The sequence below is a fragment of the Podarcis melisellensis genome, assembly GCF_964234715.1.
Source record: "Podarcis melisellensis genome assembly, chromosome: 17".
In the NCBI taxonomy this organism is placed as follows: domain Eukaryota; kingdom Metazoa; phylum Chordata; class Lepidosauria; order Squamata; family Lacertidae; genus Podarcis; species Podarcis melisellensis.
In genome coordinates, this window is record NC_138534.1 from 38,251,635 (window position 1) to 38,269,948 (window position 18,314).

The 18,314-nt window shown below is 47.5% G+C and overlaps 1 protein-coding gene across 1 annotated transcript; it reads left to right on the top strand.

Moving 5' to 3' along the window:
• The first annotated feature begins 5,513 nt into the window (after positions 1-5,513).
• Positions 5,514-17,970, top strand: TPI1 (triosephosphate isomerase 1). The gene is made up of 7 exons (XM_081894820.1): positions 5,514-5,725; positions 13,508-13,631; positions 14,303-14,387; positions 14,496-14,628; positions 15,819-15,904; positions 16,067-16,154; positions 17,381-17,970. Exons 1-7 carry the CDS (start codon positions 5,614-5,616, stop codon positions 17,497-17,499), a joined length of 747 nt encoding a protein of 248 aa, XP_081750946.1. The 5' UTR covers positions 5,514-5,613; the 3' UTR covers positions 17,500-17,970.
• The last annotated feature ends 344 nt before the right edge of the window (positions 17,971-18,314 follow it).

Genomic DNA, 18,314 nt, shown 5'->3' on the forward strand with positions numbered 1-18,314 from the left:
TTTTTTATTATAGGCTGGCCTGCGTTGGTTGGTCACAGCAAATGGTGTTTTGGTCCATGAACAGGCCTAATGCCCTAGATCTGATGCAACAAAATACCGTATTTTTCGCTCTATAAGACTCACTTTTTCCCTTCTAAAAAGTAAGGGAAAATGTGTGTGCGTCTTATGGAGCGAATGCAGGCTGCGCAGCTATCCCAGAAGCCAGAACAGCAAGGGGGATTGCTGCTTTCACTGCACAGCGATCCCTCTTGCTGTTCTGGCTTCTGAGATTCAGAATTTTTTTTTTTTCTTGTTTTCCTCCTCCAAAAACGAGGTGCGTCTTGTGGTCTGGTGCGTCTTATAGAGTGAAAAATACAGTACATCTTTTTTTCTTTTGGAGGGGGTATTAATGGAGATGAGCATGTCTTCTACTTCTAGGAAAAACTCACCAAAATCTACTCCCATTTTCTAGTAGCTTTTCCTTGTTTTTCTGCTTGCTCTGTGAGCCATTCAGTTAATTCATAAGAGTGAAAGCAGACCGGGCATCCTCCAAATTTGGAGTCAAATTTCTCCACGGGGTTGGTTTCCTGCTCACATGGCTTTCTGTGCCTTCTGCATTTGTTACGCCCAGGCCTCTGCCTCCCTCATGCGGCCCAGGACAGAATCGGTAAGGTGCAGTTCATTTTCCCTTCTGCTACTAGAACCGGAAAATATCTGGTTTTCAACATTGCAATATATCACCAGCAAAACATAGTGATATATTGATATATCACAATGTCTGAAATAAGGATGGAGCTACATAGAAGCATTGGCTGGCTTCACTGTTTTTCCTACATTGTGATTTTTGCATAACACACACACACACACACACACACACCATGATTTGTGATATATTGCCAGGTCAAAAATTATGAAACCAATCACAATATGGATTTCAAACCAGTTTTGGACAATATATTGAATCTATCGCCCACCATACCCAAAACGTTTTGGCACCTGAGGCAGCCCCCCAAAGGGTTGCCCCATTCCCTGTCAGTGAAGAAGGGACTGAGGGAAGATCTACATCAGGAACAAGGTGTGTGGGGAGGTGGAGATAGGCATTGAAATCTGCTGCCTTACTGGATCCTGCCACCTGAGGCGGTTGTCTCGCCTTGCCTCTCAGGTGGGCCGGCCCTGCCTGCTATGCTAAAGGAGTATTATACGAGAGAGACTTCTGCCTGGTCACGCTTGTTCATTTTGGGCTTGTGTTACAAAACTGAATTTTACTTTTAGGCACAGTCAAAAGTTAGAAAGATGTCCGCTGTATTCAGCAGAACTTAAAAGTGTAGTGAGTAACAAAATGATTCTCAATAGGGACAAAGTGATGGTTCTGCTATCTATTGCTGTCATGCAGGCCTTGTATCTAAAGCGCTCATCACTTGTTTCCAGGGCCTTTTTCCCTATAGAGTTGTATGAGCTGGTGGATCAGTACAACTGCAGAGCAGAAGCTGCCCTGTGGGGTGGGGGTCATGTCTCTGTAGTGGCATACAGAGGCCCTCCTCTACAATATTTCCTGTGCCACCCCATTGGCTGGTTCTTTTAGTTCAGCGGGCATATTATGACAGCCATTCACTCAGTGTGAAAGGCGGAGGTTTGAAAGGACATCCTACTCTTAAATAGTTTTAAGTAGAGTGGTACCTCGGGTTACATACGCTTCAGGTTACAGACTCCGCTAACCCAGAAATAGTACCTCAGGTTAAGAACTTTGCTTCAGGATGAGAACAGAAATTGTGCTCTGGAGAGCCAGTGTGGTGTAGTGGTTAAGAGCGGTAGTCTCGTAATCTGGGGAACCGGGTTCGCGTCTCCGCTCCTCCACATGCAGCTGCTGGGTGACCTTGGGCCAGTCACACTTCTCTGAAGTCTCTCAGCCCCACTCACCTCACAGAGTGTTTGTTGTGGGGGAGGAAGGGAAAGGAGAATGTTAGCCGCTTTGAGACTCCTTAAGGGAGTGAAAGGCGGGATATCAAATCCAAACTATTCTTTTTCTTTTTCTCCGGTGGTGTGGCAGCAACAGGAGGCCCCATTAGCTAAAGTGGTGCTTCAGGTTAAGAACAGTTTCAGGTTAAGAACGGACCTCCGGAACGAATTAAGTACTTAACCCGAGGTACCACTGTACTAAATTTAGGTGTCTGACTAGCAAAACGGGGGTTGCAGTTGGGGAGGGTTTCCCTTTACTTATATAATAAATGCTGTATTGTGATTATAAATAGACCTCATGCTAAAACAAAATAGATTTCTCTCTATAGAGCAGATAAATGCAGGAGCTAATGCCACATGAATTTTCTAAATGTTTGTACTCTGCTAAATGAAATTCTGCACCAATGCAATAGAAACTCAATTCCAGAAAAAGCTGCAATTATGCAAACACAGCACATTTCTTCCATTCTTTTTAGTTTCCCCAACTTCTATGCTGTTCTGCACAATCTCTTCTGCCTCGGCCCTGCAAAACCAGGGGTGGAGAGCTATGCAGGAATGGGAACACTTTCCAGTCACTGGAAATCCATGCAGTCAGATCCCTTCTGAGGTTTCAGCAAGCATTGCGAATGCATTCAGTCAGATGTTCACAGACCTAAGCCCTAGAAATGTGCTCTCCCGCAACTGACCTGCTTTACTATGCTTCTAAAGCTACTCTGACTTACAGAGAAATAGTGTGGGCTGATCACCAAACTACTTTAACTCTGAAACCTGAATCCCTTTCTAAATGTCAAGGTATCTGCCAACTCATTGGTAGAACGGGCTCTATTATGCAGCACCAGGCATTTTCCCATGTTTATGTTGGAGATTCGGATATTTGGGGAAAGTGCTGATCTGATCTGGAAAGGCTTTCCTTGTGGAAATTGTGTAGCTAGAATTGCAGGCTATATGGAATGTTTTCATGACTACACAGGGCAAGTGGGTCTTTATTGTGTTCCACAGGTTGAGCAGGTGGGTGAAAGCTGCCCTTTTTATTCCAGGTTTTTCTTTTGCAAGGCTGCCCTGGGCTGAGATCAAAATATGAAACGGATGATGTGCTGGGCCCTGTTCCACAAATTGCCACACACGGGGAGAGAGCCTTCTAGAAGCCGCTGTTTTATGTAAGACATTAAAACAACACATTGTGCTGCTGGACATTATCTTAGCAGTACAGAAGATGGGGCAAATTACAGAAAGCTGGGGCTGAGGAAAAGGGGTGTTGGCTGCTAGTTGGCAAAGGTGAACAGGTTCAAATAAACCCTCACTAACTTACCAATCAATGCAGATCAGAATTTCGTAGGCTGCTGTAAGTGCATATTTTAAACAAGTAACAGAACTCGTCTGCGCATTTCAATTACACATGCGGCTTGCAGAGTTGCTTAGAAAAAGAAAATGTTTTGCTAAACTAAAAGAGAAGCAGGGGGAGGTAGGTATTCTGCAGAATTACACAACTCCTGGTCCATCCTGTCTCCTTTCCAGAGGACCACACTTTACCTGTGAAGTCAGACTGTTGGTACACCTGGCTGAGTAATGCCCACTGACTGATAACAGCTCTGCTGGGAGAGAGACACAGAGAGAGACTGAGATCTTTCTTAAGCCTACCTGGAATTTGGACCTGGGACATTACATTTAAGCAAGGAAAGCGTGTATTTTTTACCAATGAGCTACTGCCACCATTCCAAACATAATTCAGATCAGCTACAGCTAACTTATTTTTAACCCAGCGCATCCCTGCACTCAGCTCTCACCTGTGGCTCCTAGAAGGTGTCAGCCTGTGACAGTGGTCACACCTTAGAACGGCTGGCTAAACCAGGTGAGGGAAACTGATGGGTCTCAAACCTTCCGTGCATTAGCGGCTTATTCTGCATGCAAAGACAGACTGGAAGATTGAGCAGACCAGACCAATAAGTGGGTCCAATGGTCAAGAAGGCACATACTGTAAAGGGAAGTGATGGTCAAGTGGGGTTCGTCTACCTGGGAAGGTAGCCCACCTAGGAGAAGGAAAACTCTGATCTTGAACACCTGTTACCTTGTGAGAGATATTTCGGAGAAGTAAACCCTACACAAATTCAGAGATGATGCCAAACGTATTGCTCGACTTCCCTGTGGACCCCATCAGCGAGGCCGAGAGGGGGGTCTTGTCCTCTGGGCAGCCCAGGACCTCCATTCCCACTGCCCAGGCTTGTGTCCCAGGAAGGTCACTTTGGTGCCGTTAACACAGCAAAAGCAATGCCGGTTTTAGCAGTTACGAGTTATGGCTCTTTGCAGCCACAGCAGGCACTGTGATTCTCCAGCGGTTTGACTTCACCCTCGGAGGCACACTCCATTGTTTCTTGAGACTGATGGGTGCCTACTGCAACTTCCAATCGTTCATGGAGAGGTGGTTTCATTGTAAATATTAGAGACATAGGAGCCAACTCTAGGACCTGAGGTCTCTTCACTCCCCCCTCCCCAATAAAATATTTGAGGGGACTGTCCTCCATGGGTGTAGCCGAGGGGGGCAGGGAAGGGCAGCTGCCCCCCATCAATAAAAATACTTAACTGCAGTTCTTCCCCTCCAATATAAAGCCTGCCCTCCTAACAAAAATTCTGGCTACACCTATTGCTCCCCCCTCAAGTTAATGGAGGGACCTGGGCAGCACTGTGGGTTAAACCACAGAGCCCTAGGACTTGCTGATCAGAAGGTCAGCGGTTCGAATCCTCACCATGGGGTGAGCTCCCATTGCTCAGTCCCAGCTCCTGCCAACCTAGCAGTTCGAAAGCATGTCAAAGTGCAAGTAGATTAATAGATACCACTCCAACGGGAAGGTAAACGGCGTTTCCGTGTGCTGCTCTTCGCCAGATGTGGCTTAGTCATGCTGGCCACATGACCCGGAAGCTATACGCCGGCTCCCTCGGCCAATAAAGCGAGATGAGTGCCGCAACCCCAGAGTTGGTCACGACTGGCCCTAAAGGTCAGGGATCCAAGTTAATGGGCATTGCCATTCAAATGCTGTTGTGTTTGGCAAGTCTTACCTGCACCCCACTTTCATATTTTATTCAAGTTGGCACCCCTGATTACAGAAGACACAGATGCACTTTTAGAAAGGTGAAGTACAGTGGTACCTTGGGTTACATACACTTCAGGTTACAGACTCCGCTAACCCAGAAACAGTACCTCGGGTTAAGAACTTTGCTTCAGGATGAGAACAGAAATCGTACGACGACGGCAGGGCAGCAACAGGAAGCCCCATTAGCTTAAGTGGTGCTTCAGGTTAAGAACAGTTTCAGGTTAAGAACGGGACCTCCAGAACGAATTAAGTTCTTAACCCGAGGTACCAATGTACATTTGAGAAGTCTCTCTGCTTCTTACATCACCTCCGGCAAAGAAATGCCAGCCAGCCAGGCAGGCAGCGCGCACGCGCCCCACTCTCCCTTTCCGGTGCGCGCTCGCTCGCGGGTTCTTTCGGAACATCAAAGGGAGGCGGCGGGGAGGCGGGGCCCGCGTGACGTCACGGGGGCCAGGGGGCGTGTCCCCCTCGCGCCCCTATAAAGAGGCCGGGGAAACGGCTGCGCCGCCGCTGCGCGCTCTGACCTTCGCAGTTCTCCTTCGCATCCACCTAGGCGGGCGGCCCCGGGGCACCAACCACCACCGTCGTCATCATGTCGCCCAGGAAATTCTTCGTCGGCGGGAACTGGAAGATGAATGGCGACAAGAAGAGCCTCGGGGAGCTCATCCAGACTCTCAATGGGGCCAAGGTCCCCGCAGACACCGGTGAGCCGGGGGGTGCCCAGGTGGGGGGGAAGGGGAAGCCCCTAAGGGGCGCGATCGTGCGCGCGCCTAGCCTTAGGGGAGGGGATGCCCCCGCGCCCAGGTCTGCAGGCTCCCCGGAGGCGCTGGCAGGAGGCAAGCGGGGCCACCGGGTGCCACGTTTAGGATCGGGGACCGTCCGGGGGCGCACGCCCCGCCGAGCCCTGCCCGTCTCCCCTCTTGCGCCCCCTTCGCCATAGGGGAGCGCGAAGGATAATACACGCCGATGAACTCGCGCAGGGGGAGAAACGATGCCGAGATGCCTGCGGTTGCCGGGGGTTGGTCTGGATGACCCCGTGGGGTCCCTTCTAGCTCTAGGAGTCTGCGATTAACGCGCTTAAGGCTTCTTCGCAGCGGCCGCTAATGGGATGGAGCATGAGAAAGGGGAGCCGGTGAAGGAGGCCGGCCTGTTTCCCAGGCCCGCTCCATCCACCCCTTTCCTGGCTGCAGCGGTACCTTTCCTAGGGGCTCGGGCAAGGGCGGGGGAGGCGCCCGGATGCCTGGGTCCCTCCCTCGCCCCCGCCGCGTGCTCGCCCGCACGTACTCCAGGGCTGCCTCTCCCGGCAGGCGAGCTGCTTTCCTTGTCTCTCTCCTTCTCTTGCCAGGAGGAAGGGAGCGAAGAAGCCTCTGCGCCCCGGAAAGGAATCTTGCTACATACTTTCTTTTTTACTGCTTCTCTGTTTAACAGCTTTCCGGTCGGGCAGAGAAAATAGGCTTTTCTTGCTACATTATTTCCTCGCCGGGAAATACTGCATTATTGTACTATAAAAGAAAGAAAGAAAAATCCTCGGGCGGAACGTGTTGGCAACTTCAAAATGCCGAAGAAATACTGTGGCGGGCAGTTCCGAGGGTGCTGTTCAACTTAAGTTTATTCAGAGTAGAGCTGTTGAAATTAATGGAGTCATGGATGGGTTTTCCAGGGAGGCCAGCATAGAACAGCCCCGGCCTAAGCACAAGCTTAGAGCAAAGTTAATTGTTTCGATGCAAAGAGGATTAAAATACAAGTAGATTTTATATTACTAGTAAACGGGTGAAGTGCTGGTGATTTTGTACTGATAGTTGCGAGAGGAGCAGATTTACTCCTTGCAGAGCAGTTGTGTAAAGCACGGCCTGCACATTTTCGCCTTCTCTTAATGACCTCCTATTGAGGAAAATGAAAGGTTAAAAATCTTAGAATACCCTTGAAGGAGCTTTCTCTCTCCCTACAGTCTATTGTCCTAGGGCGACTAGGCCCTATTAGTCACAGCTCAGCCCAGTCTACGGAAATCCCTGTGTTCAGAGAGAGCCTGCCCGCTGGTCACGTGGCACAGAGTGCTTTGGGTGCTGTGTTCCTGACTGCCCACCCTACATTTAACTGGTGGCTTGCAGTGGATGAGAAGCCGGGAAATAATTTGACCAGTCCTCACAAGGGCCATGTAGGAAAAGGGATGCAGTTGAGGCCTGGTCTGCTGCAGAATTCTTTGTCTGAACGGGGCTGGCACGATGCCCAGTTCTCGGGCAGTGAGACTAGCTAGCCCATCTGCCTCTCATGCTTTTGGTTGGCACGGTTGTGCCAGCGGGAGACTCTGCCTGCAGCATGGACTCCTTGCTCGCCAGCGATGGGGGCAAAGGGGACGCCTGGACCAAAGTTTGGCCGGCAGATCCTTTTCGCTGTCCCTCTCGGGTTAGAAAAGGGCAAGGTGGGGGCATCCTGAAGAAATGTCAAAGGGTCTGGAGGAGAGGGTTCCTAAATATAGGTGGCGGCACAGCTGCCTAAAAATACCAGCTACTGTACTTGGAGTTGGGAAACTCTATCCCTGCCGCTCACTAAAGGTCAGGAAATGGGCCTCCAGATGAACTATATGGGGAGAGGTTGATCTACTCAGTTGCCCCAGATATTCTGTCTCCTCTATATTATACGGCCTCCTCAGAATTTGAGCAGATCTGAGAGCCAGTGTGATGAGATAGAGCTCATCTATTGCTGTCATGCAGGCCTTGTATCTAAAGCGCTCATCACTTGTTTCCAGGGCCTTTTTCCCTATAGAGTTGTATGAGCTGGTGGAGCAATACAACTGCAGAGCAGAAACTGCCCTGTGGGGTAGGGGTCATGTCTGTGTAGTGGCATACAGAGGCCCTCCTCTACAGTATTTCCTGTGCCACCCCATTGGCTGGTTCTTTTAGTTCAGTGGGCATATTATGACAGCCATTCACTCAGTGTGAAAGGCGGAGGTTTGAAAGGACATCCTACTCTTAAATAGTTTTAAGTACAGTGGTACCACAGGTTACATACGCTTCAGGTTACAGACTCCGCTAACCCAGAAATAGTACCTCAGGTTAAGAACTTTGCTTCATGATGAGAACAGAAATTGTGCTCCGGAGAGCCAGTGTGGTGTAGTGGTTAAGAGCGGTAGTCTCGTAATCTGGGGAACCAGGTTCGCATCTCCTCTCCTCCACCTGCAGCTGCTGGGTGACCTTGGGCCAGTCACACTTCTCTGAAGTCTCTCAGCCCCACTCACCTCACAGAGTGTTTGTTGTGGGAGAGGAAGGGAAAGGAGAATGTTAGCCGCTTTGAGACTCCTTCGGGTAGTGATAAAGCGGGATCTCAAATCCAAACTCTTCTTCTTCTTACCTCCCTCTGTTGGAGATGCCACTGCAGTGTCCCCCATGCAGACTGCATCGTGGAATTGTAGAGTTGGATGGGACCCTGAGGATCATCTATTCCAACCCCTGTAATTCAGGAATATGCAACTGCCCCACATGGGGATCAAACCTGCAACCTTGGTGTTATCAGCGTCCTGCTCCAACAAACTGAGCTATCTAGTTGTTGCTTTCTCTTATCCGTTATTTGCCAACTGGCTAAGCAAGGCTTCTAGCCACAGAACAGCTTGTAAAAACATCCAGGATTATGTTGCTAGGTAAACACTAGGCTGCCCGCACCCCAAAAGCCCCCTTTCTCAAGAAATAGTGTAGCAGTTCTTAAGATTATTGGTTATAGGGAATAGGTTTGCCCTTTACCCCATGGAGTCAGCTTTCAAGTTTCTGACCTTTGCAGCGCCCACAGCTCCACCCCACGCACTTATTAGGTTTCCCTCCATTTTTATAACCTCTTATATATCTATGAACATATGAGGCTGCTTTGTCTTGAGTCAGGCTACTTGTCTGTCTAGTCCTATTTTTCTACATGTTTTGACCAGCAGTGGCTACCCAGGACCCCGTGCAGAAAAAGGGCTTTTCCCACCCCAGCAAGAACTTTTTTAACTTGCAAGTGTTCTACCCCTGAGCTCTGCCTGCAGCCTGCCAAAACAAATTATAAGGCTCAAATTTCTCTTGATCAGGGGTCAGCAAACTTTTTCAGCAGGGGGCCTGCCCACTGTCCCTCAGACCTTGTGGGGGGCCCGGACTATATTTTGAAAAAATATTAATTCCTATGCCCCACAAATAACCCAGAGATGCATTTTAAAGAAAAGGACACATTCTACTCATGTAAAAACATGAGACCATCCAGACCATCCAAGGGCCGGATTTAGAAGGCGATTGGGCCGGATCCGGCCCCTGGTCCTTAGTTTGCCTACCCATGCTCTTGACCCTCAGACAGATATTGTTTCAGGATTAGAGCTGGCATTGCAGAGCAAGAAGGGATTTGCCTTGTATTGCCTTGAACCCAGATGTGGCTGGCACATCTGCTTCCCTGTGACCCTCCGAAAATTGGGATCACGGTCACTGGTCAGGAACACTGGGATTTAAAGTCCAATATTCAGAGGACTACTGGTTCGTCATCCCTGGTCAATAGGATAGGGTGAGGTGTTTTTAATAAATAAAAATATATATATAATGGGAAATGACAGCCAATCTGTTTGCAGGTCAACCTTGCTGAAGGTAACTTTTTAGACTGAGACATAAGATTTAGTGTAGATTTCCATTTTCTCAGTGAAAACTATTTGGAGGGAGTAGATGCATTTAACTTCATTGAAAAACTTACCAAAGCAACTCTTTTATTACTTGGGCTTTTTCCAGCAGTATCCGAAAGATTTGGGTTGGATTACAAATATATCCTTTGTAATTTTTCAGTCTTACAAAAGTAGGCCAGGCTGTATTATTTTGTACAGCACCTCTAAGATTCAGCTTTTGGTATAAGATTTGGCCTGCATCTGAGAAGGGAAGTTCTTTTAGTATGGAAAGTCAAGGAGAGAGCATCTATTGTCACTCAGGCAAGCCATGTTTAAGTGAGGCGAAATTTCATTGCTGAAAGTCTTTGACATCCTCTCTTCCAGTTTGTAAACTTAAAGATAAACAAAAGAGCATGTAAGTGTTAAGCAAAGAGGAAAATTGCCAAAAATGTCACTCCTTCCTTTCTTCTCCCCCCTTACTAATCTAGTAGTTTCTAAGGCTCCTTCCAGAAAACCCCCTAAAATACGTTCATCTCCTTTCCTCCATCTGCCATGAAGATGCATTTTTAGAAACCACTTAGCAAATTTAGGACAATCTCTTCCTGGTTGGCACCCTAACACTCAGTGGCGTAGCGTGGGGTGTGCAGGGGGGTCAGCCGCACCGGGCGCAACATCTGGGGGGTTAGGGTTAGGGGGCGCAAATCCACGGGTTAGGGGGCTCAAATTACTTGCCTTGCCCCAGGTGCTGACAACCCACGCTACGCCACTGCTAACACCCAGTCACTATCAGGAAGACAGGATTTGTAGCCATTGTCTTTGTCAATTTTAAGCCCAACTTTTTGATTTCCAAAAAGATCCCGTTTTCCCCACACAGAAACGCCTGTGGACTCTGCTCCACACTCCTTCCCATCAGCTGCCAAAACCCTTACCTGTCTTCTGTTCTGAAACCCAACCAGGTCCCCATTTCTAGGGAAGGTAAAGGTAAAGAGACCCCTGACCATTGGGTCTAGTCGTGGCCGACTCTGGGGTTGCGGCACTCATCTCGCTTTACTGGCCGAGGGATCCGGCGTACAGCTTCCGGGTCATGTGGCCAGCATGACTAAGCCGCTTCTGGCGAACCAGAGCAGCGCACAGAAACGCCGTTTACCTTCCCGCCTGAGTGGTACCTATTTATCTACTTGCACTTTGATGTGCTTTCGAACTGCTAGGTGGGCAGGAGCAGGGACCAAACAATGGGAGCTCACCTCGTCACGGGGATTCGAACCGCCGACCGTCTGATCGGCAAGTCCTAGGCTCTGTGGTTTAACCCACAGCGCCACCCGCGTCCCATTTCTAGGGAAACCTATGCTCTTTCTTCCCCTTGCTGTGCACTTGTTTTCTCTTTAGTTTCCTCACCCCCCAAATGCAACCCCCCATGGAACTTTTACCTCTCTAGCAGTGCCCCCCACCCAAGTCTTCCAGTTGCCTATTCTGATTCTCACATTAAACCTTTCCCCAGGCTCCACAAAATCACTATGCAAATGCCGTTCCAACTTCCCCTTCTCTTTTTAAAAACAATTTGCCCTTGTCACATTCATTTTCCTTCAGGTACCACCTTAACACCTTCAGCCAAATCTCCCCCTTCGCCTCATTTCAGCCAAATTCTTTCTCTCCCCTCCACCCCCCACTTTCCACAGGCCAATTGTCCTACAGTCTAGTGTGTTTTCAGGTCTGCTTTTAGAACTGATAGCTTTAACCCTCCAAATTAGACTATTGTTCAAATGCTACCAGGAATGATAAAAGCCCTTTGAGACAATAAAATCACTTTTGATTGTATTCTCCCTGTTAACCCTTGGAGTGCTGAATTCTGAGGTGCATTCACAATTGATCATGAAAGGGAGAAGTCAGGCTGCATGTGAGATGTGCAAGCAGCACACTTAATAACGGCCATCAGTGTGCTGTGGGGCTTGTGCATAGTGCTGTGGAGGCCTCATGGCGCCATCGAGAGAGAGGGCCACAGTGTTTGAAACAGGGTGAATTTGGTTTAAATCAAATCGATTTAAATCACCATTTAGGCAACAAGACTTATTCTTGCTGGTATAATCTTAATATTTGCAACCAGATGAAGGTTTCATTTTTTGGAATAATAAATCTTCAGAGTAGTTTTTTACAGTTATATCAAAAAATACTGATTTGGTTATACCATTAGAAATACAGAAAGATAATTGTGAGATTATTGTGAGGTTTAATCAGCTAACTGTTTATATTTGGACAACTTTTCTGCTATGTTTTATTGGAAGGAGAAAAACAATCATTTCCTTAATAACAATTTAAACAATTTGTTTAAATAAAATTGTAACATTATAGCATATGTATCCATTTTTTGTTAACTGATGTGGTTAAACAATTTTAAAAAAACACAGACTGGGTTTTAGCACACAAGAAAAACTTAAAACAAATCCTTAAAACTTAAAACAAATGAATAGCTCTTGGACTATAATGTAACTTAAATAGAAAACTATCTTTAGAAGTATTTTTTCTCCTAAAGCATTGTTTTAAAAAAATCCAATTTAAATTTTTTGAAAATACAATTGTTGTTTTTTATTGTTTAAAAAACCATTTATTTTTATCCACCCTGGTTTGAAATTAGCCAGGCACATTTTGCATCGGACTTTCAACCAGTTGCTGCGACCAAGTGTAGATGTCTGGGTGCCGGGATGACGCCTGACACCTCCACCATCTGGAGGCGCATGCCTGGGGATCCTTCGATCTGGACTGCTCCCACACACTAATACCCCATTCTGTAGTGGGGGCATCAGTTATATTTTATCTGCATGGAATGAATTTCTCGAGCCAATTTGCTTTTCCTGTGCAGCCTGAGCAGCAGCAGTCACGGTTAAGAAAAAGAGGTCCGAATAGGCCAATATACATGGGGACTGTCCTCAATCAAGTGACTCTTCTTCTTTGAAGTTCTTAACCTAGCTCACAATTGCCATCTGAACTAGCCAGACGTTTAACAGAGAATCAATCGCAGTCAGTCCATCCTTTGAAAAACAAGACTTTAGAGTTGTCTTGACCCAAAAATATCAACTAGAGTACACATTCCATTTTGGCAACTGCGACCTTGGTTTTAAGGACCCATTTGGTGCCTAGGTTATACTGTGGTACCTCGGGATGCGAACAGGATCCGTTCCAGAGCCCCGTTCACATCCTGAATAGAACGTAAGATGCGAGGGTGTGTTTGCACGGGTCGCGTTTTGCCGCTTCCTCGCATGCGCGTGATGTCATTTTGAGCGTATGCGCGAGCGTCAAAACCCTGAAGTAATGCGCTCCATTACTTCCGGGTTTCGCCGCTTGCGCATGCTCAGAGGCTCAAAATGATGTTGCTCCACAGCAACCCGTAAGCGCTCAACCTGAAGCACATTCAACCCGAGGTATGACTGTATACAGTGGTACCTCGGATTACATACGCTTCAGGTTACAGACTCCGCTAACCCAGAAATAGTACCTCGGGTTAAGAACTTTCCTTCAGGATGAGAACAGAAATCGTGCCGCGGCGGCAGTGGGAGGCCCCATTAGCTAAAGTGGTGCTTCAGGTTAAGAACAGTTTCAGGTTAAGAACGGACCTCCAGAATGTATTAAGTACATAACCAGAGGTATGACTGTATATCTGAGTTTCTAACACTGGGGAAGGGGAGATTGGTGGTGGAAGGAAGGGAAGGTTTATTTACCCACGGTTACCCTCTGAACCTCATGGCACGACCAGCAGAGTTGACCCGCAAGTGTCTTGTGTCCAGCACCCGAAGAGTGAGTTGGCCTTGGGGGTGGGAACAGTCTGCAGCCAAGAGTCTCTGTGGGGCGCCTGCTTCATCTTAGACGCTTTTCTCCCTCTCGTCCCCAGAGGTCGTTTGTGGTGCCCCCTCCATCTACCTCGACTTTGCCCGCCAAAAGCTCGATGCCAAGATCGGTGTGGCCGCCCAGAATTGTTACAAGGTGCCTAAGGGAGCATTCACAGGAGAGATCAGGTTAGTCTGCTGGGGGCCGGGGGCCACAAAGAACTGGCATTCCTTTAACGAGGGGTAATTTTCAAAAAGTAAATAAGGACTTGGTTTGCACGCTCATGGCAGAACAGATGGCGTGATTTCTTTCCTGGTCTGCCCCGCAGAGGACCTTAAGGTCCATGAATAACCATAGTTTAGAGGTCCCGGGCCCTAAGGAAGTCAGACTATCCTCCGCCAGGGCCTTTTTAGTGATGGCTCCGACCTGGTGGAATGCTCTGTCCCATGCGACTAGGGCTTTAATTTCCTTCCATTGGGCCTGTAAGACAGAGCTATTCCACCTGGCCTTTAGTTTGAATTCAGACGGATCTTTTATTTCCCTTCTCTTCCCTTCCCCTCCCCTTTTTATGAAGACCCCCTGCTCTGAGACCCCACAGCAAATTCTCTCCTGGCCTCCTCACTGGCCCAAGTAGGACCAATTCAGCCAGCTAGCCCTGATTTTTGAATTTTATCGTTGTTCATGTTTTTATACCATATTTTATGCTGCTTTTATAATTAAGTGTTTTAAAGTGTTTTAAATTTGTTGTTAGCCACCCTGAGCCCAGTTTTTGAACCAGGAAGGGCGGGGTATAAATAAAAATTATTATTATTATTATTATTATTATTATTATTATTATTATTATTTCCTTCTGTTTCAGCCCAGCCATGATAAAGGATGTTGGCGTCACCTGGGTGATTTTGGGACACTCTGAGAGGAGGCATGTCTTTGGCGAGTCCGACGAGGTGGGTGATCTAGTAGATTTCTTTCCCTCCACCATCGCTGCAGCAAGGTGTGTGTAGATGGTATAGTTTGTATGGGACTCTGAAGCTGTCCTCCACCCCCTTTTCCAGCTCATTGGGCAGAAGGTGGCGCATGCCTTGGCTGAGGGTCTGGGCGTCATCGCCTGCATTGGGGAAAAACTGGACGAGCGAGAGGCTGGCATCACCGAGAAAGTGGTATTTGAGCAGACCAAGGCTATTGCGGGTAAGAGGGGACTGGGGAATGTGCAGAAGTTTCCTTGAATTTCAGGTGAGGGAAGGGAAATGCTTTGGTTTGAAATAATGGGGCAAAACGTTTGGTAATAGATCATTCAGTAGGCAGCAAATGCCGTGTACACTAGTGGCCAAAATTGTGGAAACCTTTTGGGGAAAGGGTGTTTTTGAGGTTTGATGGCTCATAATACCGTTTTATTGTATTTTAGTAATACCATAAAATTATATATCAATGGAAAGATAATTTAATGAAGAATGCAATGCAACAAAGCTTGTTCGGTTGTCTGTCTTTTATCAAAAGTTAGAGCCAAATAACCAAAAAAAAGGAAGCACAACTTGCTTACAGTAAATGCGTGCTCAGAGCTCCTTAAAGTTCTGGTCCTTAAATAAGAAAATGTACGATAAGGAAAGCTATGTAATATGATTAGGACTGTGCTATGGTCTTTTGAAACTCTGATATTGGAAACTGCTACATATAATTACTAAGAAATTCAGATGGAAGAGATTCGAGGAAGTCAAATATTATGTTTATGAAGATGGATGGTACTTAATTTTAATTAATTAAGTGGTAATATGTTGTATGTTTCTTTTATAAATATTATTTGGGGGGGAGTTCTGGATAGCACTAACTTTTAAGTGACCCAGGTTTTCTCTCATCACTTTGGCTTCTGGGTACATTACTCCAAAACTTGAGCCCCATGCAGGTATTTGTCCTCATGTGCTCCATATCATGGGTTTTTTTGGGGGGGCAGGGGGGCACATTCAGGCCTTGTTTGCTCCCCCCCCCCCGCATGCACTGAAGCCGAATGTCTCCACCTGGGAATCTGCTCTGCTCATGGAGGCTTCCAGCTTTATTTTGAATCCCTCTCGGTCAGCAGAGCATTGAACTTTTAATCTCGGGGTTGTGGGTTCGAGTCTCACGCTGCGCAAAATATTGGAGCATTGCAAGGGGTTGGACTAGATGACCCTCGGGACCCCCTCCAACCCTACAATTCTGGAGTTCTAGCCTCATAACTTGCTGGGAAATTTAGATCTTAGAGATGTCTAATCTTTATGTGCCCCACCCCACCCCGCAACTGCCATCTAACTATACATGCTCTTCCCAATAGGTCAAATTGTGCCTGACTACCCCCCCAAAAAAAACCCCCCACAATGCTCACTGTCCCCCTCTTTTGTCCCCAGATAACGTGAAGGACTGGAGCAAAGTGGTTCTTGCCTATGAGCCAGTTTGGGCCATTGGGACTGGTAAAACTGCAACTCCTCAGCAGGTACGGATGTGGTTAACAAGAACCGTGTTCCCAAATCTTGTTTCCCTTTGAAGGTGGTCTTGGCATCAGAGGATGGGAACTATCCCTGAGCCCCCCACTCTGAGACTCTGGACCGATGGCCTTTAGCCTGCTGTGATTAACACAATTCTTGCCTTTTGTTAGGCTCAGGAGGTTCACGAGAAGTTGAGGGGCTGGCTGAAGAGTCACGTGTCCGATGCTGTTGCACAGTCGACTCGGATCATCTACGGAGGTAAACGGAGCCCTCCCCAGTTCGCAAGTGTGGCAAGAGTTTGCCCTTTCCCCCTATTGATCGCACAGCAAACATCCTGTTTCAGATGTGCGCCTGTCAAACAGAATCTCAAAGGGGCACAAAGTTAATTTGCGTGTTCGTTGTAGTTCCTTAGCTGTTACAAGCTGTAGTAGGGCCAGTTCAGGCCACAAGAACTAAAAAAAACCTCGGCTCCTCAGGAGATATGGATGTGGGTAGGGAGGAAAGTGTTGCCCAAATTCACTTCCCTTTTCTAAGAGATGGTTCGTACTGGAGAATGGAAAATGTCTAGGCCCCGCTTTGCATGGCTGAGCTCCTTTGTAGGGTTTTGGTAAGGATTGCCAAAGACAATCCTTGAATAATGAAACACTGGCAATTAAAATTAAAGGAACCGCAATTCAAGTGCAGAAGCTGCGCCCATCTTCTTGCAGCTTGCCGTGGAGAATGGCAGTTTTAATTTGGGAGGGATAGTCAGGCCTATGGAAGCGCCTCCTCAAATTGCCATCCCAGTGTAGCTGTTGGCGAGCAGCAAGCTTTCTGTGTGGTTTTTAGATCAGGATATCACGGTTTCATGACCAGATTGACCCTGCTGCCAACACTAACAATTAAGGTAGGCATAGAAACTTAAAAGAAAACGTGAAGAGAGTTCATCTGTAAATACATAATTTAGTTGCAGATAAGTGTGTTGTGAGGAGCTGCGGATGCGGGTTAGAAGAAGGGTTTTCTTAAAAGGCAAGGTGGGGTAGCATTTATATGCCATTTGCTTGTGGTGAAATTTCCATAAACGGTTTGCAGTGGTTCGAGACAATGGTCAGCCTAGCTAGTACATGTAATCGTGCTACCTAATTTTGAAAGCATGGCTGCTCTGAGACGAGACAATTCAGAGCAGAGAAGCAAAGGGAAGAGGTGGGGCTTAACCCTTCACCTGCCTACATTGCTCCAAGGTGCTCTCCTTGGGTATATATGTTTGTGCGCGCACAATTTTATTATAGCAGAAACGTTGGACAGGGTTAAGGACTCCTGCCACCTCTCCACATTATCTTTCCCCAGAGTAGTTTTGCTTTTAAAAGGCACTGTGAGGGGGTCGCAGAATTAGCCTTGGAAAAGCCATGTAGCCAAAGATATTGTGGTTTTTTTGGTCCTTATCTGCTGTGTGGTTTCTCCTCCCTCCTTGGGCATTTTTTAAATTAAAAAAAAATCCTTTGCAGGTTCCGTCACTGGCCCCACCTGCAAAGAACTGGCCTCCCAGCACGATGTGGACGGCTTCCTCGTCGGCGGGGCTTCCCTCAAGCCCGAATTCGTAGACATCATCAACGCGAAACACTGAAAGCTGCTGCTCGGCGTTCGAAGTGAGGGGGTGCAGTTCATCGCGGGCGGAAGACACGGCACTGTAGAAACCTGCGCCCACCCTCTGCACTTGGGTCACACGAACTCCCCTTCAAGTCCCTCCTCCCATACTTTGCTGTTAATTGTCCCACACTGCTGCTGAACACAACGGTTGCCAAGGCATTTCTCGGTTAGCTGGATCCTTTGTGCAGACAGGCCTTTGTTTACTTCCCCCTGTGCTGGAGGGACAGGCCTTCCTGCCTTGCTCTTCTCCCTGTAAGCTAGACAGAGGCCTGTTTTTTTCTGATCCATGTCTAGTTTTGCTGCCTTGCTGAGGACGGGGTCTCTTGCCTCTCGCTTCAGCCGAGTCGGAGTCTTTACCCAGTGGCTTGTGTTGTGTGTAAGATGTGCGTCCATACTGTGTCCCACCCCCTAAGCCAACAACGAACAGAAATAAAGAAAGGGAAACGAATGTAAGGCTCTGAAATCTGTTGCCACAACTACAGTGTTAGCCTGCAAGATAAATTATTATTATTATCATTTACGCTCCACTCATCTGGCTGGGCTTTCCCAGCCACCCAGAGTGGCTCCCAACAGAATATTAAAAACACGATAAAACATCAAACACTAAAAACAAGGCTGCCTTCAGAGGTCTTCTAAAAGTCAGATAGTTGTTTCTTTCCTTCACATCTGAAGGGAGGGTGTTCCACAGGGCGGGTGCCATTACCGAGAAGGCCCTCTGCCTGGTTCCCTGTAATCTCACTTCTCACAATGAGGGAACTGCCAGAAGGCCCTCAGCACTGGATCTCAGTGTCT

What these genes read in the sequence shown, in the direction of transcription:
- TPI1 (XM_081894820.1), top strand. Translation starts at nt 5,614, where the DNA reads ATGTCGCCCAGGAAATTCTTCGTCGGCGGGAACTGGAAGATGAATGGC. An exon ending in CAAGGTCCCCGCAGACACCG is followed by an intron (nt 5,726 to 13,507) that starts GTGAGCCGGGGG and finishes TCTCGTCCCCAG; the next exon opens with AGGTCGTTTGTGGTGCCCCC. An exon ending in TCTTTGGCGAGTCCGACGAG is followed by an intron (nt 14,388 to 14,495) that starts GTGGGTGATCTA and finishes CCCCTTTTCCAG; the next exon opens with CTCATTGGGCAGAAGGTGGC.